The 25,267-nt window shown below is 45.0% G+C and overlaps 1 protein-coding gene across 5 annotated transcripts; it reads left to right on the top strand.

The window, feature by feature from the left end:
- Positions 1–1,891: 1,891 nt before the first annotated feature.
- On the top strand, positions 1,892–25,237 carry ELK4 (ETS transcription factor ELK4). 5 transcript variants are annotated; one of them, XM_074850542.1, is made up of 6 exons: positions 2,782–3,037; positions 7,888–10,989; positions 11,674–11,889; positions 13,273–14,196; positions 15,372–15,488; positions 16,869–25,237. In XM_074850542.1, exons 3-6 carry the CDS (start codon positions 11,683–11,685, stop codon positions 16,965–16,967), a joined length of 1,347 nt encoding a protein of 448 aa, XP_074706643.1. In that variant the 5' UTR covers positions 2,782–3,037; positions 7,888–10,989; positions 11,674–11,682; the 3' UTR covers positions 16,968–25,237. The 5 variants fall into 5 exon arrangements, with proteins under 5 accessions (XP_074706640.1, XP_074706643.1, XP_074706642.1 ...); XM_074850541.1 differs by having other exon boundaries at positions 7,875–10,989; XM_074850539.1 differs by lacking the exons at positions 2,782–3,037; positions 7,888–10,989 and adding an exon at positions 1,892–2,065.
- The last annotated feature ends 30 nt before the right edge of the window (positions 25,238–25,267 follow it).

Below are 25,267 nucleotides of genomic sequence, written 5' to 3'. Positions count from 1 at the left end.
TGTTCCTTGTCGGAGCTGTATCATTCTCCCACTTTGCAAGTAAGTGATGCTCGGTGCCAAAGGAGGAAAAGATACTCAAAGAAACGGCATGGCGTGCGCCAGTCCCGTAGGTTGTTCATCGCCGCAAAGGCTGCAGGAGCTCTCGGAGAAACCAGCTGGGTTCAGGAGCACTCCCTGAGCGCGTTGGGCAAACCCAGGTGCTGATCCTTTCCCAGGGAAATGGATTTAGCTCTGTTTGAGGTACACACACGCAGATGTTGGCAAACCTCCCACGTGTGACTCTACAGGAAGAGTCTGAGAGAGCACAGGGCTTTTCTTTATTTTCCTCTTTGTTTTTTGATTCGGTGTGGGAGGAGAGAGTCCAAGCTCTAAACAGAGCAAGAGGTTAGGATGGAGCACAGCAGAAGAAGATAAGACGGATGGGTGCAGGGAAATGCTTGACCCAAGGCTTGTGGTGTTTGTTAGCAAGTCTGGCTCACCCGTGGAGCGTTAGTTGTGTTTGAGTCATCTGCAGTGCAGAGGATCAGGTAGAGGTGAAGAGGCTCCTGCTCAGTGCCATGGGAAAGGGGCCTCCCGAGCTCCGGACCTTTGTTCCTGGCTCAGTGCCTCCTGGCTTGGGCATTCCCAAGGGAAGAGCAGTACTGATAAGGTGAAGTGCTCTGTGGATATAATGACCGATGCTTTCCACAGGAAAAAGAAAACAGCACATGCTTTCATTTCAAAGGGGCTTTAATTATTTTGAAAGCTGAAGAAACTGACTCTGGACTTTTATGGAGGATTTTCTTGTCCTTTTTCCTTTCCTTCCCCTCTCTGCCCAGTTTATCTTTTTTTTTTTTTTTTTTGGAAAGTGGATGTGGGAAAACCAGAAACCATTCACTTAATTTGATTTTAAAATGTGGTAGTTAACTTCTGAAAATAAATAAATAATGGTCAGCTTGGTTGAAAACTTCTTCTCTCCCCATGACAGAGAGCATGCTTTGGGCGAAAAGCCTGTACTTCTTCCCTGCAATTAAAAGGCATCTCAATTCCCTAAACTTCCTTGCTTTCTCTGCTTTCATCTCCCTTCTGATCCCCTGTGAGTGTGCAGTAAGTGCTGATAAAGGGTTATTTAAAGGTATTGTGCAATGCAACACTTTGTTCCCTCGTCTTGCTCCCTTTCACTTCATTTGATTGTCACTTGGCTCCATGAAACGGGACCAGCTGAAGGAGATGACATGGTAACGATACAGAATTTGCCTTCATAGAAACAGCATTAATTGCAGCTGGAGCTGCTCAGGGTTTAACCAGGCTCTGAGCTACAACTTGTGTGTTTGGGGATGATGGTACTCGCCCAACAAAAACGTACCTGGCTGCGTGGTGCTTTGGCTTGTCCCCCCTGTATCGAGCAGGACTCAGGTTTGTTGGAAGGCAGTTGGGTGCAATGTGCAGAGAAGACTTTGCTCTAACGCAAGGTAACCTTTTACCGGCATGTGTCTAGGAAACCGAAAGCTGCGTGTTTTGGCATGTGCAGTGTTTGACAGTGAAGCGCTGCTTAAATTTTTTTTTTTTTTTTTTTCTCCTCTGCCAATGGGTGGGAATCTGATGGCGAGGCAGCGAGGGCTGTTTGCTCATCGGAGGGAAGTGGGAGAGTGCTGCCTTCTCGGCGCTTCACCTTCTGCTCCCGATGCCTGATCCAATGCAAAATAACTCAGCTCTCAACCTGGTACGAAGAGTGGCTTTTTTTAGCAGATCCCTCAGGACTGAGACTCCTCATCTGTCGGCCAAGGCTGCGCACCTTAGCGATAAACAACCTGACCGTGGAAGAGCAGTTTCCTGGCCCCTCGCGTGTGAGCATGGGCCGCTTTAATGAGCTTCAGTGTGATTAAGGCTCCTGCTGTGTGTGCAGTCTCCTGCAGCCAGCCCGGGGTTGCCTCTCCCCCTGCTCCGTCTGGGGGGAGCGCGAAGGCGTCGTGCCTTTGGCCACCGGCGCGTTGGGAGCAGCCGAGCCATGGAAAAGCTCCCGGGTCAGAGAACGTCCACCGCGCCTCGGCTGAGCCCCGCGGCCTTCTGCGGGGAGTCCATCCAGGTGGGTTTCTGGAACCAAGTGGCCTGGTGCCACCACGTTCCCCAGGGAGGGGACAAGCGCGTGGTGGTGCTTTTCTCCTGGGAAGAAATATTTTTATGTGCAAGTTTCTCAGTGTAGGACAAATGAGGGAGCTCTGCTCATGAGAGCATGTGCCAGCGTCTGGAAGGTGATGGTGTTGGGTTGTCCCCTCTCCTCCCTCGCTTTCACCTTGCTTTGCCTGAGAAACTCCCCGGTTTTGCAGGATTTCTCTTTTTAATTTTTAAAAACATTTTACTGTTCTGCAGCTCGCTTCGTCCGGACCCCCTGCCCCTCCCGTGACGTGGCCCTCGCTGTGACGGGACCCCGCCGCTGCGCAGCCCTACTCCTCCTCCACGCACACGCACACCCCCTCCGCGGGCCGCAGCGCGGGGGCTTCCGTGCGACCCGTGACCCGCGTCCAAACGTCCCCCCGGGCGCAGCGCACGCTCCGGGCTCCCGGGGCCGCCCGAGCCGAGCGGGGCCGGGCCGGGCCGCAGGCACATGGCTGCGAGCGGCCCGGGCGGGCGCTAGGCCCCCGCGGACTACCCGTCCCAGCGGGCTTTGCGAGCGGTGGGCGGGCGCCGCCTCCCCATTGGTCGGCGGCGACCCCGATCCGCGCGGGGATTGGCCGCCGTCCTCGAGCGCCCCGCGCCCCTGCGGGGCCGTGGGCGGAAGTGTGGGCTACGGCGGCCGCGGAGGCTCCGCGGCGGAGGGACTGGCGCTGCGCGTCCCGCCATGTAACGCGCCGCCGTTCCGCGCCCCCGCGCCCGCCCGCCGCCGCCTCCGCGCCGCTGCCCTTCGCTGCTCGCCCGGCTCCTCCCGCCCGGGATGGGGGCCCGGCGCCCGGCCCGCCGGGGGGGCGCCCGGCCATGAAGGGCGGCGGGGGAGCCGCTCCCAGCACCTGCCCGCCGCGAGGGGACCGCGACGCCCGGGCACCGGCGGGGCTCCTCCTCGGTGAGCGGGGGCGGCCGGGCACGGCGGGGCGGCGGTTTCCGGCCCGGGAGCGAACGGGCTCCGTCCTGCGCGGGGGAGGGACCGGAGCGGGACCCTGCGGGGGGGCGGCGAGCTCTGAGGGGGATCCCGGCGGAGGGGGCCGGGGGCAGCTCCGGGAAGTCGCCGCCTCGGGGGTTTCTCTCGGCTGAGGGGCCGGGAGGGCCCCCCCGTGATGGGGGGGGGGTGCGTGGGGGCTTCGCCTGTGTCAGGAAGCCGAGAAACGAAAGCGGCGGCTTCGAAGGGCGGCCCCGGGACTTTGATCTGCGGCGCGGCCCGGGGCCTTCCCCCCCCCTGCCGCCCTCCCCAGCCCCCGCGGTGCCCCCTGGGCTCCCCGCTCGGCGCTGCAGACGCCTCCCACGCAGGGCCGGAGGAGGGAGAAGCCTCCCCCGGGGCCCCTCGCCGTGTGCCGGTGTCTTCGTGGCTTGATCTCGGGTTTGAGCAGGCGAGCGGCGCTCGGGAGGGGTCTGAGCGCGGCCGGAGGGGTGTCCCCCGAGCTGTCGCCGTTCGGGACTGACTGACTTTGCCTCTCCCTGCTGATGGGAGAGAGCGAGAGACGGAGATCAAGTGGTTGGTTGTGTTTTTTTTTTTTTTCTTCCCGACTCTGCTGCTATTTTTTTAAATACTTGTGTACTCTTTGCGAAATGGGTGGATGCCTACCCACATCAATAAGTGAGTCCATGGAGAAAGTATGCAAATGCATGCTGTTACACTTTTATTATTTTATATGCATATACACACATCTATACGTGTACCTGTGTGCTACTTTCACAATACTCACCTTATTTTCACAGACTGACTTCTAATGGGCTGCTGCCTGCCCCGTTGTGTGTGGGGGGGATCTGGAGTTCTGGCTTCTGGGGTGTTGTTTTTAAGTAGCAGCTCCTGAGAAATACAGGAATCGCTTTGTAGGCAAGGGTTCTGTTCAGTGGGTGCAGAATCGAGTCATTAGCATTTCTTTATCTTCATCATATTCAGAACAAACACGATCCCTGCACCAGGCACAGCCTGCCTGACAAAGCTGCGTGTTCGTGATTTTTGTCGGCCTGTTTATTTTTAGGGTCTTAGCGCCTGTTTGTAGAGAATAGTTGTTCCATCGTCATAGCAACCAGGCTGAGTGTATTATAAACATTATTAAAGGAAACCTTTTCCATCTTAAATGAGACTTCCTTTTCATAATAAAGTTAGGATCAACATGAAGCATTTAACCTTTTGCTCAGGGTTTACTCCATAGCGTGATGCGGAGACCTGACCCCTTACTCTTAAACAAGGATGCTTTTACTTTCAGCAGAGGCATTGTGCCTGTTGAAGCTGATTTTATCTGCTGTTGGTAAACATTCCCCTTAGCCCATTGTGGTGGCAGATAAGGAGGAAGCAAGTGTAATCTACTTAAGAGAGCAACTTCCAGGGAAATAAGTGTTTTTAAGGTTTACTCAGAAACAATCAGTGTCAGAAACCAACCCAGTAACTGTTCAAAGGCATTTCATTCTATTTGTCCTAAACCTTCCCATGTTCTCTTCGGTCTTAAAAGGGAGAAGTAGAAAAGGGAGACTCATCATCAAAGTACAGAAAAGCAGGGAAATGAGGTGTGCTGTCCATAAAGCCAGCTACGCTGGGATGTCAGTCATCCTCGGCCAGGGATGGAGGATCAAAATGTTTGTAGCAGCTGGAGAAAGTACATGGACTGTGCTTTGAAACCCCTCTATTGGCTGCGTTCAAAGAGGTCAAACATTTTTAAGGCTCAGGGTGTGCTAGTCAAAGCCATATTAGATAACAAAGTGGGCACCATTGTCTCTATCAAGATTCAAAAACCGAAAAAGCTGTTTGACTCATCTACTACCAACTTCTTCAGCCACAAGTGCGATGGGAATCCCGATGCTGCTGTTCTCCTTCATGGCTTGTTTGCTAATACAGAGCGGTGGACAAGATGAGAAAATGCTTACTAAGAAAAGGAAATACTCGTTTCTCAGACAGGACTTAAAAAGCTGAAACAGTTTTCTCCTAAACCCCAAAATATTTGCTAACCCCTTAATTTCATGTAAAGTAACTTGATTTCTGAGCCAAGAACCCAAAATCTATTGCAGTGTTTGTTTTAGTAAGTAAAACTGTCAAACTTGGAGTGGGATTTAGGCAGTGAAAACTCTGGAGCAGCTCTTATCACGAGGACATCCTCCAGCATTTCCTTCCAAGGAGCTTCCTGCCTTGATAACATGGTTTTTCCTTCAGAACAAGCTGATTTTCCTGACTGGTTTGGAAACAACGCTGTGGTGAATGCTAGAGCCAAGGGGGAAGACAAGAATTTATTGGAGTCGAGGGTGGTTTTTTTCTTATTCTTGCCTGATTTTAGTATTCAGAGAAGGTATAATTTGTTTACCACTGTTACCAGCTGTCAGGGTTTGGAATTTAACAGTGGTGTTGCAGATGTAGAAGTCTGAATCTTTAGTTTAATTCCTTGTAAATAGTAACTTTGTCTTACACACATAACAGGCTTTTAACTGGTAATTCACCTGTCTTTGGGAAGTCAGCTAACAAAACGAGTGTGACAGTAGTTGAAGTATTTTTACAATGCTCTGTGTGGTCTGGAAAAGGACTAAATACCCTTACAGGCTTCCCACCGTGTCAGAGTATGTCAGTAGTTAGTTACTAGCACCCCGAAGAGGCTGGTTTTTGGACAGTAGGTTTCATGTGTGTTGGGTAGCAGGCTTTTTCTAAAATGAATCAAAATTGATAAAATCCTAAAAGTAAAAATCCTAAAAGTTCGGGTGAATTGCAGTCCCAGGAGCTTGAAAATATTTTAGGAAAGGTTTGTTAGTAATGGGATATTTCATGTGCTGTGCTAATGAAACAGGTGGTTGGTTGTGTGTTGATAACCACCGAGTTAGATACTTCATCAGCAGTGTTACACCTCTTTGACCCTTTACTAAAATAAAAGGAATAGGGCAGCCATTTCTTTAGATAGTTGCCTGGACAAAGACACGATAAAGCCTGATCTGACTTTGAGGTTAACCCTGTTTTGAACGAGGCCTGTGACCTCCAAAAATCTCCTTCAACCGAAGTTATTTTGTTGTTTATTTTCCTGGAACAACTATCAAGGCCTTGTGTCCACAGGAATATTGCACAATGTAGGAGGAGTTATTGTCTACGAATTCCTTCTGTTCACACACCATGGCCATCTTAAACTATAAAGAAACCATGGGAATGGTTTTGCACAGTAAAGTCTAAACAGCTCAGCTTTGCTGCGCGTGTGCGGAGTGCTCGTGTGCTGTACTCGCAGCAAGTCTGGTTTTCCTGGAATTGTGCAAAGACTTAAATTTGCTCACCTGCTGAACATCAGACTTGCACCATTAAGTGTGAGGTCCCCAAGACCATCTCCCAGTTACTGTTGCTGCTGTTTATGTTTGTTTTTTGTTGTGGTTGTTTTTTTAAGCGAAGTGTTTGTGGTCTGAGGTTTCTGTGTCACTCTGTGTTTACCTCTGTGCTGCTTCCAGAGTCATCTTTTGAGATGTCACTTCTGTGTCGATACCTGGACAGCTGTAACCCTGCCATTTAAATACGTGATAGTGATGATTTTGTCCTCGCTGTGCAACGTCGGTGACATCCTTTCTGTCCTTTGCACCATCCCTTGTTTCTGTGTGGGTTCTGACGAGGCTGTAGACCTGACTGCTTGATTCAGTCCATCTGCAGAAGTCATCAGGCTGCAGATGCTTATAAGAGGCTGTTGGAACAAATTGAGGTGAAAGATGACTCGAGCTCTTCTTGGTGTTGAGTCAAAGCACAGGAAGTCTGCCAGAAGACCTTGAAGACGGGGATTAGGGCAGACCCCCCCCCCTGCCCTGGTCCTGCCTCTGCTGCCTTCTCAGGGCCTGGCTGGCTGCTGCCTTGCTGGGGCACAGTGAGGTGGCCCCTCTCCTTTCAGAGCACGAAGGGGTGAACCCTTGAGTGAGTTTTGCAGTAGTAAGTATAGCTGCTGGCCACGGGAAAGTAATTACCATATGCCACTTCCTAAACTGCTCTCCTGTCTGCTCTGCCACCCAGCGATTGCGCACTCTCCTTCCACAGAAGATGCAAAGCCTTGAGGCTCTGTAATCAAACGGGTTGCGTGGAGCACGTTGTGGCACAGACGCATGAGGAGAAGTCATCGGAAAAGATACATATCTCGTATCCTGGCTTTTTGGTGAACTCAAGGCTTTGTGAAGTCAAGGCCTAAAACAAAGCTGCAGCAACATGAGAAAGCTCAAGTTTGCAGCGCTTGTATTTAGAGTACTGCAGCCAAATTCTGTCAGCTACTCAGTATACTTCAAGGGTCATCCGTAGGCGTCAGAGAAGATCTCAAGACAATAATAGTGCTCTATTTTAGCATACTCATTACAAAGTATAACTGCCCTCTGCCTCTAGCAACTATTTTTTCCTCGTACTCAAATGGTGCAGAAGTGGAAAGGCCGTCGTCATAAGCAGCAGTATTGCCTCTCCGCTTAATTCCCTCATTGTCTTTTCAAATTAGACCTTTTTCTTCCTCCATAGACTCTTATAAGGAAAATAACCTTCAGCAAAAAGATGGTTTGCTGTGTTGTGCTTGTAATTATTGGTGTATTCATCTTGAAGAAAAAGCAATCAAACTACTAGGCTTTTTATGCTGACGGGAAGCTGTACTAGGAGATTGATGCCTTTTCATGAAAGGAGTCGTAGTTTTGAAAGAAGTTGAAATGCTGTTTAGAAATTGTGAGAGAAGTAACATCTCACTATTGTTAGTGCCGAGTAGGAGTGGGACAGTGGGTTCCTGTCCTCATCCTGATTTCTTTAGTTTCTCTAACTAGTGGGCCTGTAACGTCTCTGAAGAGTGTGGGCTTTGCTGTATGCCTGAATAAAAAGGACAAGAGGATCTTCAGAATTCCTTCCAGTGTCAACGCAGGAGTGGGATGCTTTTTGAGTATGTAGCCCTGAGAATGGCTGTGGTGTGGACAGGAGCCTCTCTAACAGCTGGTCCCCCCCATGCCAGGGCAGCTGAAGATGTTCTGCAAAACGTGGGTAGCGCGAGGAGCCTGAACCGCTGCTCAGCCCCTGTGGTTGCAAGGTAAAGGCTCATGAAAGGCATCCGCCGCCTTCTGCCCCAGGTGCTGAAGAAGGAAGAACCTTTTTAACATGCTAGTCGGTTCTTCTTGAACAAAGAGAACTGCGCATCTCGCCTATACTGGTTTTAATTTTACATCTTGTGTGATGTTTTTTTTTATTCTGCTTTTTCCCGAAGAAGCAACAGTTCTTTGATGTATTCTTGTGCCGTATCAAAGCAACTTTAATAAAAAAGTTAAATGAGATGTCTCGATTCATGATACAACGTTGTCTCCTGTATATATATTATACTTTCCCAGTTACAGCTTACTTCTGGACTCTGAAGGGGCAAGACCCACCTGTGGGCCCATTGCTTTGACCAATTTGGAGGGTTATTTTCAGGCCTTCCCTTTGTCTGTGCATAATCTTCAGAAAAACTCTCTGCTCCCAGTTCCGTTGAGGTATCTCTCCATTGCTTCCTGTAGATGCGCGCAATAAATATTTAATAAAGAGGGACGTTAATTCTCTCATATGCAATAGAACCTATCCATTAACAATTCCAGAGTGCTCTCCGCTCCCGTTCTACACCAGCCAAGGAATAAATGAAGCTTTTCCACCCTGTTGTTAATGTGTGACACAAGACTTTTTAAAGTAGAGGGTGCTGAGGAGATGCAATGTATCCACCAAATGATGGACGGAATCATGACAGCCATAAAGCCTGTAAATACCAGAACTATCGGGAGTAACTTGATCAGTCTAACACCCTCATCCAGTCTGTAACTGCCCTTGGGAGAAGGATCCTTCCAGCCAGAAAGCTGCGGTATTTGGGATTAAGGCAGCATGAACTCTTGTGGGGTTTTTTGTTTTGGTGGGTTTTTTTGTTGTTGTTGTTGTTGGGTTTTTTGGGTGTTTTTTTTTTTTTTTTTTTGTCAAATCCTCTTCAGAACAACACAGCTCATCCCTGGGAAAGGTGATTTTTAAAAAAAAAAAAAAAAAATTTTGTATCTTCCATCATTTTGGTCACTCCACACATTCCCTGTACTGCTGAACTTCGTGCTGTCCGAGTGCTTGTGTCTCAGCATTGTGCCTCTCCAGCTCGATTCAAACCCAGCTCTGACCTAGGCAGTAACGCCTGGCTGCCGCAGAGGTGGGTGAGCTTTGAGATAGCAGCGAGGTACTTCTTGCTGAAGGGAAGCAGCCCAGTGAAATAATAGCATTTAAATTCTGGGGTGAAATCTGCATGGAATTTTAGGAGGAGGAAAAAAAAAAAAAGCCTTTGCCACTCTGAAATTCTGCTGCTAATCTAATTTCAATGTGATTGCCTCCCATTGCATCAGTCAGCGCTATTTGGTGCAGTGCTGCTTATGGGTTTTGAAAGTGCTGTAGATAAATGTAGCGTGGGAATAATCACTCAACTTCATTTTCCTGCTCTTTCTCTGTTAACACATATCACCAGTATTGACAGCTCTGCAGAATGGTAGAATCAAGTCCTTATGTCTACACAACACCCCATGCATGTGCATCATCCTGACAGGATAATGAGGCTCCGCTTGCGATGCTCCGTGGCGTGCACGTCCTCTGCGTTGCCAGTAGGCAGATATGAAATGTTATTGGCAAATGCGAATACGAGTCGGAGGAGAAGTCCTGGAAGAGTTTCAATGTGGTTGCCTGGCCCCGAGTTCCCGTACGGTTCAGCTGGCGTGCCACGGTGCAGTGTGGGAAGAGTCTCAAAGCACAGTGTTCAGCAGCTGATATTTTCTTGGGAGTACCCAGCAATTAATTTGGGCAAGCATGGAGTTGTATGCATACGGTAATTAACAAGGAAAGCACCTTAGGCCAGCATAACAAGGTGGTGTGGGTGTCCTTCATTTTGAGATTGTTCCTTGTAATTGCAGCAATTTAACTGACTTGATCAATGTAACATCCCTGTGTAGTCATGTAAGCATGCCATTAGGCAGGTATTCTTAAAAATAGGTTAAATGCAGTGGGCTGTGCCCAAAAAAGTACCTGCCCTAGGGCACCTTATTTAAATAAGAATGTGCAGTCCTGTGTAAACTGTCAGCAGTAATCCTTTTACAGGGCTGACTAAATGCTGAAGCTCTGACATGTAGACCGTTCTCTTCCTTATATAGGGCTGGATAAGTGCTGGGCAGTAATGAGATTGGAATAAAAGGCTTTGGGAACAAAGATGAACTGGCAGTCCCGACTGAATCTTAAACTTATCCATCCCTGCGTATACAGGGACTTCAAACAATACGGGCGTGGGGCCTGCTTGCTGAAGTTGGACTTGATGCCTCTTGTTTTGGAGCTTCTGCTTGTGAATAGCATTTGGTCGCTCGGGCTGCAGATTCGCCCCGATGGAAATCCCTGTACTCCTTAGGTTTGCCTTTATTGAGGTTTGACTGTGTAGGGGGAGAAAAAAAAAAAAAAACAACCAACAATCCAGCAGTTACACACACCAGAACATTTTTGGTGTAATACATCGCGATGGTTCTTATTCCAGAGTGGCTGGGTTTGTTTTTATTTCATTGGAAGAAGTCTAAGCTGCATTAATAGAAGCCGTTCTGTTCTGGAATAAAAGAATCTGTATGGGATACTGAATTAGTATAATTTTATCAGGTTTAATTCACAGTGTATCTTATATTTCCCTTGTGCAGACAAGATTATTAGTATTCTGCTTAAAAATATCTGTGGAAGTACTGTTTTGTGTAATTAGATATGGTCAAGGAAAAATGTCATCTCTGCTGCCTTGTCTGTCCTTGATGAATTTATACATCGGCAGCTTCAGTGCAAGAAAACCACGCTGGAAGTGCATGAATCAACTGACAGATACTAGTCCTAGAAAGTCTCAGCCTAAATGACTGATGTAGGTAAGACATGGCAGGAATCAAGAGAAAAGCAAAGGCAGCGTTTGAAATCATTTTGTTTTCTAAGAGAGTGAACAGGAAAGTGAAGACAGGGATGATATCTGGAAAAGAAAGATTTGAAAGAGAGGAGACTGGGGGTTGATTGAGAGGACTGCTTACAAAGGAGTGGTAGAAATGTGAACTGGAGCAAAATTGAGTTGTTCTGCACTGGCATCTTCACGTAGCTGAAGCAGTTACTTGATCTGCTCTGTTTTCTTGAAGATACCCAGCTTGGAGGCGGGTGCAGGTAAGGAAAGGAGGAGGGGAGTGGGTGGTTTGATTTTTACCTGGGTGTACCTGAGCTCTTTCTCATAAAGCAGTACAAGTCAGAGTGGGTGAACATGGAACAACTTAGAAAAAATTTTTTTTGGATAGTGACTCATTGCAACTTACCCAAAGTGACCTGATTTAGTTAAATGAGGCTAAATATAACCCATGTGAAAAGTACTGACATGTGGGAGGAGACGACAGCAGTTGGCTCTCAGCCTCTCTGTTCTGCAGGGAACATCTTTCACGACTGGTGACTAATAATTTTTACTCTTGCTGGCTTTGGAAATAACATCTCTGCTCCATTACCCCCTTCTAGGGAGACGAAGAAAATGTGCTGTTCCTAATCTGTTGCCTCTTATCTGCCTTTCTGAATTTCAGCTTACTGCTATGGACAGTGCTATCACCCTGTGGCAGTTCCTCCTCCAACTCCTCCAAGAGCCTCAGAACAAGAATATCATCTGTTGGACCTCCAACGACGGGGAGTTCAAACTGCTGCAGGCAGAGGAGGTGGCCAGACTCTGGGGAATCCGCAAGAACAAGCCCAGTATGAACTACGATAAACTCAGCCGTGCTCTCAGATACTATTATGTGAAGGTAACAAAGTCTGTAAATCCACCTCAAATCCTTATCCATCTTACCAGCTTCTGCCTAATGAGCTTTGCTTCCTTTTTCCTTCTCTTCAAGGGGATAGGTGTCACTTCTGTCTCCCAGACTTAAGTAAGGTGTACTAGTTTATGTTTAGAGGGCTTTTTCTTCCATTTATCATTGTGCTGCATTTCCTCCCCAGTGGTTATTTTGTAAGGTTCGAGATAGCTTTGTGCAAAATTTTATCTTCTTTGATTTATGTCTTTGCTAATACAACTTTGTCTTTGAGTACTAATCCCCTTTCCAAAAATATGCGCCCTTGCAAGGGTTAAAATCCTCAGCACTCCAGTTTAAGCAACAGAATGATGATTGAGATGGTGGATATTGCACCACTTTGAGCTCCTTTCTGCAGTTGTCTCCACGAAGGGGCTATCAAACTAAGGATTTTCAGTGAAGCAGCCCAAAGTATATTTCTTTTTCTCCATGTAGTCAGAATTGCACTTCTAATGGGGTCAGCAAGCTTAGTCCAGCAGAGTAAGATCTTCTCTTGTTTAGGTAATGTCTTCTAATAACTTGCGAGAGCCTTTCATTAGTGCACAGGTAGTGTCAAAAAGCTGAACTAGAACCACAGTGTGGGACTCTTACCTTTGTTTCAATGAGCCATTTATCCCACAACTGTTACTGTGTGGGTGTACGAGAGAAAAAATAAAACAGAGTTTCTGAGGAACCTGTCAGCCTGTAGCAGGTGGTATGTTGCTTGGGGTTTATTATTGGGGGACACAAACCTGACTTTGTACTGAGAGGTCTCAGCAATAATAATCGTACGATAAATAAAAATCTTCTTAGATCCAAATTGTGTGTGGCATTTCACTTAGGAGCAAAACAAGTTTGACATATGCTATTTTGTGGTATTGAAATAGCTGATTAGCCTACATTCTGCTGACTCGTTCAGCCACTCATCTTATTAAGAATAAAGGTAGTGTGATTTGAAGTACTGGCTCTGAATTCTGCAAACCTGTAAGCTTTGATTCTGCAGGTTCTCCTGTTAGATTACACTTACTGTACCCAGGTCAGTGATCTTTGATGGGGGCAGTTTGTATTTTTTTGTTTCTTCTTCTTAAACAGAATTGCTTGGCAGTTTTAAGGCTGTTGTTAGTATATTTAATGTCAAGTTAAGTTCACCTGTTTTAGTGTTTTGTCTGCGAGACCTGGAAATGATACTTTGGGAGCTTAACTGAATTACAAGAATGCAGTGGGTTTTTAAAAAAGAAAAAAGAAACAATTTTTGATGAAAGATTACAGACTATAATTCCTCAGTCTATTTTAGGCAGTGTTTGTAGGAAGAAAATTAATCTGAAGAAGGTCTAAATATATGTATCTTCTTACCCACAGAATATCATTAAAAAAGTGAATGGTAAGAAGTTTGTGTACAAGTTTGTTTCTTATCCGGAGATTTTAAATATGGATCCACTTGTTGTGGGCCGTATAGAAGGAGACCCTGAAGTGACTGGTTTTGCAGAAGTTAGCAGTGCTCCAAAGGACGTGGAAAACTGCGGGAAGGAGAAGTCTCAGACGTGTGCTAAATCCTCCAGCCGCAATGACTATATCCACTCAGGCTTGTACTCCTCTTTTACTCTGAACTCCCTGAACTCTTCCAGCGTAAAACTCTTCAGGTCCATCAAGATTGAGAATCCAGCTGAGAAGCTGTCAGAGAAGAAACCTGCTCAGGATCCAACACCGTCTGTCATCAAGTTTGTAACCATGCCCTCCAAAAAGCCTCCATCTGTCCCCCTGGTCTCTACCACTTCAACAGTCCCTGCCACTTCCACTGCTTCTGCCACTTCAACCGCATCCTCTCTTCCCATGGGATCGGAAGAAACTCTCCAGACCTTGGAGACGCTTGTTCTGCCCAAGTTAACTGTCCCTGAAGCTCCAGCACCTTTGCCAAACTTAACCACCAGCTTCACCCCAACTCCACCCATATCCTCAGTTTCTCCCACTCTGCAAGTTCCTTCCACACCCCCCTCGCCGCCCCTGAGCTCTAATCCTGACCTGGACATTGACACGGACATAGAGTCCGTGACTTCTCAGCAGCTGGAGCAGGCTCAGAGCCTTCAGCACCAATCCCCAGAGCCCAAAGAGCAGGATTCATCTGTGCTGGAGAAGGAATTTGCCAATCACCTCTCCAGATCTAAAAAACCCAAAGGGCTGGAGTTGGCTCCTACCCTCGTCATTACAGGCAGCGATCCAAGTCCGCTGGGGATTCTGAGTCCTTCTCTCCCAACTGCTTCTCTTACTCCAGCACTTTTCTCTCAGGTAACCTGATTCCCTTCCTGTTTGTTTTTTTTTAAGTAACAATAGTGGTTATGTTGTATTTTAAAACAGTAAAGGCAGGCAAGTGGAAAATGAATAGTCGGTAGATTCGTATTTGGAGTTCTGAAACTCAGGATGTCACTCCCATTTTTTTAATAAAACATAAATTTTACTCATAATCGGAATTAGCTTCCACCCCAAAGTGTGCCCAAGTGGTACGTCAGCTGTACACGTGGGTACAGTGTTAGCATGTGGAGGCAAAACCCAAATCAGCAACAGCAGGATCCTTTGTAAATCTTGCCAGGGTGATACTGAATTATTTCAAAACCCCTAAACCCTGCCCTTATCCTTCAGGCTGATTCTGAAAATGCTTTACAAACAGAGAACCACAAAGGTGTCTGTGTAGCAGCTTTCTTTTGCTTGATTTAGTAGCCGTTTACTTAAGACCAGAGTATAGTGATTTAACAGCAATAGGAACAGCTGCTTAATTTGGTTGTTATCTTTGTGTGGGAAGGGAAAGCTTTTATGCCTCATGGAAAATTTGGAAGAGAACTGAATCCAACTAGGCTGTTAAATTGTTCTGTATATATTTAATCTTTTTCCTGTAATAAATTGGAATTAGAGAGAAACTGGAGGGAAACTGCTGATTGAAAACTGAAATGGCTGAAGATGGGGGAAAAAAAAATCAAGGGGAGTTGCTCTTTTGGCACCCTGTGCAGTGTTTGGCCCGTGAACCTGGAACATCCGGAGTATTCCGAAGCTGGATGTAGATGTCTTTTATTGTGGCTTACGTTGTCAGTGTCGCCCAGACCGTGTGTGTGTACCCACTGTCTGCTCTTTTTAAATTCATAGACTTGAGTTTTCCGAAGTCCCTTGCAGGTGCTGTGCAGTGGATTGCAGGAGGAGCTGGTTTGCTGTGGGTTACAGCGGGATCTGGCAGCTGCTGGCAAGCAAGAGCCAGTTGCTCAGCGAGGGGAGGGAGAGCCCGGTCTGCTGGGGGCTTTGAAGGGAGGAGGAGGAGGAGGGAGGAGGCGGAAGGAGGCAATGGGAGTTCCTGAAATTTGGAGCCAGCCCTCCGCAGCTGTAGGGGCTGAGATTACTGCGGCTGGATTTACATGTGCTCTGTGTTATTTACGGTGCAGGTTTCCCACAGCTGAGTATCTTCCTGTGTTTTGCAGACTCCCATCTTGCTGACCCCGAGTCCCTTGCTCTCCAGTATTCACTTCTGGAGTACGCTAAGCCCAGTTGCTCCTCTCAGTCCTGCAAGGTTGCAAGGTGCTAACACACTCTTTCAGGTAAGTTCCAGCAAGTTTAGCCAATCTCTCTGTGCTTTTCAGTACCTTCCTCAGTAGACCTGCAGGAATCAGCCCAAATACTGATGTAGAAGCAAAATAGTGATCGTTATTTTCTATCCCCTCTTTTAGCTTTTGAGAGTGTTTAACTTCAGTGTTTATCCAGTTTTATTTAAGGGTATAGTAAATGTTGGTTTTTCAGAAATGTTTTAAATTAATAGCAGTCTGTGCTGTAGTTAGATTATATTTTTTTTGGTCTGTCCTTCCTGTAAAACTTGCCTCCCTGTAACTTTACTGGTTGACATTTTCTGGAAATTGAATTTTGCTATGGTATTGGTGGTTTTAATCGTTTGTTAACAGTCTCTTCCGTTGAAAGACATAAATTAAATGTCACCACTAGTAAGAAGGAAGATGGTGTTTGTGATCTCTGTGGCAATACATAGCACAGTTCTTTATGATCTCTATGTGGTGTCTTCTGTTGTTTGGAAATTCTCAGCTTTACTGTTTTTAATAGACAGTGACATTAGACTGGACATTAGGAAAAAATGTTTCACAGCAAGAGTGGTCAGACAGTGGAATAGGCTGCCCAGGGAGGGGGTGGAGTCACCATCCCTGGATGTGTTTAAGGGTCATTTAGATGAGATGTTGGGGGATGTGGTGTAGGGGAGAACTTTAGAGTCGGGCTGAGGGTTGGACTCGATGATCCCGAGGGGCTTTTCCAACCTCTATGATTCTATGATTCTAATAAATATTTTTGTTTAACTAATATATTAGAAAAAAATTCCCCTATATTTTAAAAAAAATATATCCTTAAGTTGTAATTACTCGTGCTCTTCCTTCACCTTCCACTTTGGAATTGGAATAACCGCATCTGTTGCCTGAGTCTGCTTAGGCAGGGGGTAAAATTTAACTAGTTGCCTTTTGGGATTGTATCTGTCATCTCCATGGAGATGAAGGAAGTAGCTTATATGTACCGTGAGAATAGGAAATAAACAAGTAGGTCTGAAAAGATGCTGGACGTTTTTCTCTATAAATAGCTGATAATTAACTGAGAAACAATTTAGACCATGGTTTCCCAACAACCTGTATTAAAGTCACTTATTAGTTCAGGACCTAGGCAGTGCTCAGTGCGGAGGTTACAGGCGGGGCCCTGGTGATGCTGGTTGTAGTAGCTGCATGGCTGCAGTCTGTGTGATGCCGTGGCATTTAAAAAGTGAATTACTTGGGGGAAGCCAAGAAGATTCTTTGAATGTTTAGGGTTTTTTTCTTTGTTGTGTTTTGCGTTGGGGTTTTTTTTGTGAGGGAGCTCCTACATGCACAGGTATGAGAGGAACAGTAAATTAAAATTGCCTCTTCCCTAATCATTTTTGTTTTGTCTCTTAGTTTCCATCAGTGCTGAACAGTCATGGCCCATTTACTCTGTCTGGACTGGATGGACCCTCTACCCCTGGCCCGTTTTCCCCCGATCTACAGAAGACATAGCACATGAACTCATGGAAAGGACGTATTGGCAAGCAAGGGAAAGATATGACACTTATATTTAACCATGTTTTTTAAATGAGCAATTTATAATTCCACAGAGATTATCAACAATCATAGTTTTTGCCATTCCCAAATAAAATGCCTTTTTTGCAGAATTCCCTTTTTTGAAGACCCAGGTTGGGAATGTATATGCAAACGCCTTAATAGGAGCTGAAGCTCCAGTCTCTCCTCTTCCCTCCTTGGTTTGGAAGACTTCACTATGGTTAAAGGGAGTTTCAGTTGGTGTTGCAGTAACTGAGTCTGCACTGATTGCAGTAAACCCTGTCAGAGAAGTCTTTTCTCTGTGACTCTTGGAAAAACCCTCTGTTCTTCTGCTTCCTGTGCTTGGCAAGAAGAAATCTAATCATGAAAGAAGCTGGCATTCCAGGAAATGCTTGGGAAAGGGGTGTGTGCACTCAGCTTTGCCTTGGGGCCTGATAACTTCTGCAGCAACAAAACAGCCCGCGTCTTTTCTGCTGTAAAAACATCTTGTCTTTTTGCAGGGAGAAATTTTCAAGGAATATTCAATGTTTGTGTTACTGAGATACGGACAATTTTTGAGTGGCATTGCCTACCGACAGTCCAGCCCCTCCGAGAAGTGGCCTGGTTAGCTTCTGGGTGCTTCCCCGCCCTCCCTTCGCTGAGGAGACGAGGTCTGGAGACGAATGAATGGTGGGATTGGTTCCTTTCAGTTCTCAGAAAGTTTGAATGCTGAAGTCCAAACATTTCTTGTGCCAGAGACCTGTTACAAAGCCTGTAATCTCACTGCTAGAAGATTGGCAGGATGGTGGATTTTACATGCGGTTTTGAGGGTGTGTCTGTATTTGGTGAGGTTGCTGCCTGATGCTGGAGTTTCAGCCCCAAACGGTGGGTGAGAACACTAACGTCCGAGCATTAGCGTTACTGCTCTTTTCCCACAGTTGAAGTGGAGAAGCGTCTCTTCTACCAGCTCTTATCTCAAGTTTTGCATTAGATCTATTGCTTTTTTAATTTGAGGAGGCACTCAGATCCAAAATAAGTAAGGCTCAGTGTGTACAGCTACCCGAGAGGGGTACCACAGCGTATCAACCTTACTGTAAATTTGTGCTTTGCATTCCTTTTCTTGGTGGCTGTGTGTGCAGGTTAATACAAGTTTCCAGAGCCATTTGAATCACTGATGAAATGAAATTTGTAGTTAGATTTTTACAATTCAGGAGGCCTTTTAAGAGAACTGAGGAATGAAAGGAGAGAGACTTTCCTCTCACGGCCCCTCAGAGGCTGGATGACTCTCGTGGTCGGTGGGTGCTGGGCCGTGTGCCCTTCCACTTTGGGCATCTGGTGTCAGGCAGCAACTTCTGTTTGCTACTGTGTACATTGAGTTGGTGATGTAAGATAATCTTCTCTGTAAAACACCCACTAGAAAAGAGATGGTGACCCTCTCTCTGCTTTGGCAACCTCACTGGCTGTCTTCAAAGTTTTAATGAGCAGAGGAAGATTGTACCTTTACAGCAAGAGGAGCTGACAGTGTACGCTGTATATATTGCACCTGTTTTATGGATAAGTGGTGAACTCGAGCTTTCCCGAGTTTTCCTTTTGCCACTTTTGCAGACTCTGAATTCACTTTAAAGCGTATGACAATACCCAAGACTTAATTTACTGCCGTGATGTTATCTTTCTATATTCTAGCATTGAAATATGTAAACCACTTAGTATGTTCCTGACATGACATCCGAGACAGGGGGGGTGTAACAGAGTTGCTTTTTTGGGCATTGTTTATCCAGAAAGTCCCCTGCCCGGTGGGAGGTGGGAGAAGAGAGTATGCCTTCTTCTGGTGGAGGTAGCAGGGAGCGAGCTCATGGCGTGAACTGCCTTCCTGTTCGGATACGTCGGAGGCATAATACTGCTTCGCATTTTAGACATCAGCAGATGCAGGGTAAAGTTCCTGTGCCAGCGGCTCTTAAATGACAATGTGCAATATTGACCTTTTTTTTTTTTTTTAAATGCAGAAAGCAAGCTGCAGATCATAATTAAGAGCAGGCATCTGGAATTTTCTGGTTTGCATGATGGCTTATTAGTCTGGTCTAGAAAATATATATAGCTATATATAAATAGCAGCACTTTTAATGGTTGTTTTAGGTTGGCCAATTTTATGCCCACCAAGTGTGTGGACTTGAGAGCAACATTGCAGACTAGGATTAGAGTTTAAAAATAATTAATGAGCACTAAAGACTTGCAATTTAATTGCTTCCCTTTCCTTGTCCCCTATGGAGAAAAGCCAAGTTTTATTTGTTTAAAAGTTGTGTATGTGCACACATGCACTTAATTATTTGTAAACTTTTTCACTTTCAGCATAGGTATGCAAGAGAACCAAATGCTGACATAGCTTGTCAGCTGTGCTTGGCCTGGTTTCACGCTCTTCTCCAAGTAGCTTTGTGAGATTGCAGTGCCAGAGCTGGTTGATGAGACACACGGTCGCCTTCGGGAGTCGCTTCTTCCGAGACAGTTAGCGTGGAAGAGCAGCCCGTGTGTGTTGGTTTCAATCTGGTAATAGCCAACTTCCCGACAGATAGCACTGAGGAGATGATTGCTTTTGCTTCTTAAGCACCTGCCTAGGAAAATAAAAGTCCCATATAGGATGATAATCTCAGGAGGCATTGGGAAAGCAAGCTGAAAGGGGAGGGGAGGTGGGAGAGGAGCGGCTTGCTCGCCTTTTCTCCATTACAGCTTTCAGGCCACTTAAGGTAATGTTATCTTGTATATATGCTGCTTCATTAAACACACATTTACTAACAAGTGTGTAACTGCCAGCTTTTTTGGATCACATTCCTGACAGAGCACAGTGTCGCTGTGACTTCTTGGAGCTTGGTTATGTGAATTGCTGGTACTCACTTCAGGAGCAGTTTGCAGCTCGTTGCAACTTGTTTTTAATTTAGTGTAGGGAAAGTGGGGGTTAATATAGGCTCATTTTTAATTATCATGGTAGCAGTCTGTAATATGGGTATAGTACCGTGTTGGTTTAAAAAAGTAATAATGCAGCATTACAGAAACATTTTATTACATTACAATTGGTGTTGCTGAAGTAGCCATGGTATTGTTGAATGCTTGATAATATTTGCATCGGTTAATTCATAGATGGTGGTAGGATTAGACTGGATGAGCATGGAAGCTGAACATCTGTCTTGCTTCTGGAAATCTCTCTTACATGTCACTGCTGCTGTATAATAGTACTGCACAGCTAGACACCTTGCACTGCTGTTGCTGTGTGTGCTATGTCTGGCTTTTTTTTTTTGAGATCCTGAACTGTCAGGATGCCACTAGCAACACATGCTGCTAGCAGAAACAGTCCATGGAAGGCAGAAATGTGTTAATAATACCCTCCGGTTATAGAACCATACTTGTTCTGTCTTACCTGTTTTCAGAGAATGTGATCCTCATAATGAGGGTGGTGGAGGAAGGTTGTTTTGGGTTTTTTTTGTTAACAGCAGCTTAAGATCTTTGTTTCAGAAATCGGTCTTCAGCAGTGGTGGCTGAATGTAATTCCTATGCACTGTCTTTGGCACATTCGAGTTGCGTTTTGCAATAGGTCAGGAAGTAATGAAATTCCTTGAATTTGAGAATTCATTGTTTTAACTTAGAGCATCTTAAGACTTCAGTATCCATATACTTTGGTATAGCGGAGCATGCATTGTAATACGAAAGGCTTTGGTTGTTCAGTGATTGGTTTGGGATAATTTCTCCCTCCGATATGTTTTCAAACCTCAGATATCTAGCAAAAAGATTCTTCTTGTTTTTTATAGCGTTCATCTTACCCACAGCGAAGGCTGCTGACGCGCGTGTGTCCCTTTACACGGCTTTTCCAAAGGCAGCGAGATGCGTTCAGGCCGGATTCCCGCCCGACCTCGGGTGGCGCGCGTGGACGCCGGCCGGTTGCGCGGGGAGGGCAGGGCAGGGCAGGGCGAGCCTCGCGCGTTGCTGCGGGTTCTCAGGGGAGCGCAGGCGCAGAGCTGTGACCCGCTTCTGTAGCGTTTTTCTAGTGCTGAGGTCAGAACCCCCCGTTCTGACAGTCCGGTGGCTACCCATGGTTTATTCGCCTATCTTTTAGTTACCTTTTGCTACCGTTTTATAGCATTTTTGTATGTACTCATGTTTTACTATACGATTTAACCTCTTCCATTTTGAATGCGTAATTGTTTACAAGACACATCTCAGTGTTGTATCAAGAGGCTATCTTGGTATTGTCAGCTATGAAAATTAACTACATCAGTAGTTAAGGAACATTGTCAAAGGTGACAGGTATTTTAAAACTTGATGTTTGAGTTTTGGGCGTCCATAACAATTTTGTTCTGTTTCGTTCCTTAGTTCTCCTGTGTAAGAAATACACGTACCTTCTGGCCTCTGAGGTCGTGGGTACGGACAGTTTATTTTGTCTCAATAATCACAGAGCATGGTGTGGCAAACAAACAGCCCGAGCCCCACAGGATCTTACACTCGGCAGATAAGCTGAAAATCATTAGAATTGTAATCATGTTGCTTAGAAGCTATTTGGGATAGTATGTCTTGCCTAAACAGGAATTTTTATAGTTTGATTTGAATTTAATTAAACAGTAATTGGCAATGGCTGCATTTAGTCTGAACAGTATTAGCAAATCTGCTTAATGTGGAGGCCTTTAGCTATTGCCATCGAGTTGAGTGGTGGTTAATATGTGACCTGCTAAAGTTGATCTGCTGAAATCAGAAGCTGTCAGATGAAGATTAAAAGATAAAATGCAGTGACAGTTGTTTTACACCATCCTTCAGGACTATTACTGCAAAGGCTTTGTCTTGGACCGACGTCCGTGGACACGGCATTCCACTTTGTTTGAGCGAGTAGTATTGACTGCGTAGGAGCCCTTTGTAAAAGCTGATTCTGGACAGAGAATAATTTTTGAAAATAGAACTAAATCTTTTCTCCATAGCCTGCTTTTAGTCATAAGGATGTAATATAGGAGCTACAAAGCTGCAGTCATGGCAGTGCTGCCCTATTTCTGCAATCTGTGTTTATCATCAACAGACCTTCTATTGAAATTTCCTGACTGTCTTGGTGCCATCTAAAGCAGAAAGGCTAAGCTTTGGTTTGGGGTGGCTAGTGGATCTCGAACTGAGGAATATTGTTCTTGCCTTTGTACAAAAAACAAACAAAAATAAGGGAGAATATGTTCACTGCAGAACGTTGATTCTTTTTGGAGGATGCAGCTTTGCCGACTGTAACCATGCTTTGCAAAAAAAATGTGACCTGCAAGGTAAGAAAGCTGGGCAGGGCCCAGTGTTTCTTCTTGAATGTGTGTGCTAATGTATTTCCCTTTTGGGATAGCAAGATGTCTGCTTCGTATAAATTATTCTATGAAAAAAAAAAAAAAGTAAAACTGACTAGAATTTATTTTTGTTTACCCCCTCCCAAAGAATGTAGTAAAAGACTTTGACTGTGGAGCTGTTCCAGACATCTGATAAAAAGCATACTTTGAGAGCTGAAAACTTGTTTTTCGATGCATGGTTTAGCTGAGACTGGACTAGCTCTCTTCACGTGAACACACGTGTGTACACACGCTCGCTGCCCGGGAGGGTGTGTGTTCCTCACGCAGGTGGGCTCCCAGAGGTGTATAAATGCAACGCTTACCGTCTACACTCAGATACTGCACTGTGCAGTTGCCACTTTTAAATGTTTTGCACATGCTGGTGAGCTTTCCCAGAGCTTTTGTTTTTTGTTTTTTTAGAGTACTCAAATACCACAGTGTGGACTAATTAGTTGCCAAAGGTTATTTTTAAATGCATCGGACGTTGTTGTATGCCGCATCTTAAATCTGTGTCTTCATGTGTCTTTGAATAGTTTTATGTTCATGGAACAAAAGTTTGGATGACTTTTTTTTACTTAAAACACTTGCTTCTCTGTTGAGACCATGTGTTGCAGAAGGTTTTCATCTCAAAGTAGGGTTTTTGGCAGGAGGTGTAACAGGATAATTATGAACCTTCGGAAAACAGGGGTCTTTTACTGGAGACACTGAACGAACTGTAAAGCAGCGCAGTGAGGAGAGGGGAGGAGAGCTTGGAAGGGATGTGTTCAGAGCCCATTTCAGTCCTTGAGCAGTACATGCAGCAGTGCTGTGCTAATAACTGGAAGCTGTTGTTTTTTGGGTTTATTTTTGTTTGGGGTTTTTTTTTCTTTTTCTTTCATTTGTGAACACAGGAAGGCTTTGAGGATGGCCTCTGCATGGTTCCTAGTGTGTGCTGTGTGCTGGGGGGGGGGGGGGGGGGGCGGGGGGGGTTACAATACCTGGGTTTGCTCTAGGCTCCTTGAGATGTGTTGTGGTTTTTTTGGCTAGCATGTCTTAAATCTTCAGGCTTTGAAACTGCTTTATAGAATTGTGTTGACTTTTTGTTCTGCTGTTGTTCAGTTGCACAGAGTTTTATATAGATGATGTACTAGTTTTAACGTTAATTCTCTGTGAACAGGGTTGAGATTATTCATTGTAGTTAAAAAAAAAAAAAAAAAGGTTGTTATTCTAAAACTCCCTTTTAAGATCTTGTTTGTATTCTGTTGCAGTGTTACCAGATGGCCTTATGTACGTCACAGTGTTTTGTGATAAGTACAGTAGCACATTTAATGCTTATCCCCCCCCCCTCTGTTTTTATAGCTGAGAAGTATATTCTTAATAATAGAGATGAATAAATGGGAAAATTCTAGCAACGCGTACGGTAAGGATAATGGTTGTCTCCTCTAATGTATATTAGGACAGCTGGAATTAATCTGGGACTGAAACGACTCTGAACAGGGATCATTAACCAGCATGAGACTTTGTCTTGGGAATGCTGAGAATCTCCGAACCAGCCGATGGGAGTCGCATGCCAGAGGCTTGTAAATCAGATCTGTTGGCTTCGCTGCAACTGGTCCAGCTTACACCGGCTGAGAATCTGGTCTTTGCAGCTTCTCGTCTGTGGCTCAGAGAGAGTCGGGGGAGGGAAGCTTGACTTAAATTTTAGAGAATTTAAGCAACCTAATCAGCTGTGGTAACTTGTGACAGTTGTTCTGTTTATTTTTAAAGTGCACATCTGTTTTGGAAAGTGACTTTCTGATGCCTTTAGTGTTTACTCCTCAATGGAATTTTTAAGTTAACCTGGGTTTTTTGCACATCAGCAAGATGATGTCTGTTATGCTACAGCAGCCCTGACATCTCTGCTTGGGGCAGACTGAGCAGACATTCATGTCAGTTAACTTACTCTTTATCGCTGGAATGGATTCCATTTTACTTCCCTGTAATTTTAGAAGAACCATCAGTGGTAAGAAGTGCATTGAAAGCAGCAGAGAGAACATTTTCAGCTACTCTTTCCAGAACAGAATTGCATTTTTTTAATATATATATATGTGTGTGTGTATATATATAGCACAAAGTCAAGAGACAAAGCAAGTTATGTTGTAGTGAGTGTCTTAACTTCCTACACTGGAGACTTTTTCTAGACGTGGTCTTTTAGAGACAACTGTAATCTTACACCGCTTTGGTGCTCTCATTACAGTTGGGTAAACTTGCCTGGGAGAGAATAGCTTCTCAGTCTAACTTTTTGAAAGTAATACCTTATAATAAGAGTATCTTAATGCCATTGTGTTTTAAAAAAAATGCTGGTATGTAATGCAAGTACATAAATAGCCAAAGTTTTCAGTAATTGTTCAGTGTTACTAAATTTGCTTTTATTTAACCTTCCAAGGTAACATATTAGGAAGACCTTCAGCATGTTGATATCATATTGGAAAAAAAGTCTGATCAACTTGATTATAGCAGGTATGCAGTTATTTGAACACATTTCAGGTTTGAATACAATTTGGAGGCGAAGTTCGAAGATGCAAAACTTACTTTGGAGGAAGTGCACTGGAATGACACTTCAGAGTAACAAAAGCTGCTTTTACAGAGTGGCGTATTGGCAGTTGTTATTCAAACATAATGAAGGTCTTTCCTGAGAAATCAGGTGACTTTTTCTATTGCTTCAATTTTTGTGCAAAAAAAAAAAAAAAAATCAATGTATTGCAATCTTTTTTAAAAATGGGGTGGGAATAGTTAAAGAAAACTATTTTATGTAAGAACTGACAGAGGGATTTGCTTTGTATAATGCAAGCTGGCTTTAAAAAAGCATTGTAGCAAATTATTCAAGTCAATCATATGTTAATAGTTATGTGCAACCAGACATGCAAAACAATTGTATTTTTTTAAATAAATATTTTTAACAAAGTTTCTGATCTTTTGACTGCTTTTTTTGGT

This window comes from Strix aluco, chromosome 25, assembly GCF_031877795.1.
Source record: "Strix aluco isolate bStrAlu1 chromosome 25, bStrAlu1.hap1, whole genome shotgun sequence".
NCBI classification, from domain to species: domain Eukaryota; kingdom Metazoa; phylum Chordata; class Aves; order Strigiformes; family Strigidae; genus Strix; species Strix aluco.
The sequence above is the reverse complement of the archived record's forward strand: the minus strand, read 5'-3'. Positions and strand labels throughout refer to the sequence as shown.

Bases quoted from the DNA above. Each gene is read 5' to 3' on its own strand.
- ELK4 (XM_074850539.1), top strand. From the start codon at position 1,988: ATGGAAAAGCTCCCGGGTCAGAGAACGTCCACCGCGCCTCGGCTGAGC. The intron at 11,890-13,272 runs GTAACAAAGTCT...TCTTACCCACAG, and splicing joins TCAGATACTATTATGTGAAG to AATATCATTAAAAAAGTGAA. The intron at 14,197-15,371 runs GTAACCTGATTC...TGTGTTTTGCAG, and splicing joins CTCCAGCACTTTTCTCTCAG to ACTCCCATCTTGCTGACCCC.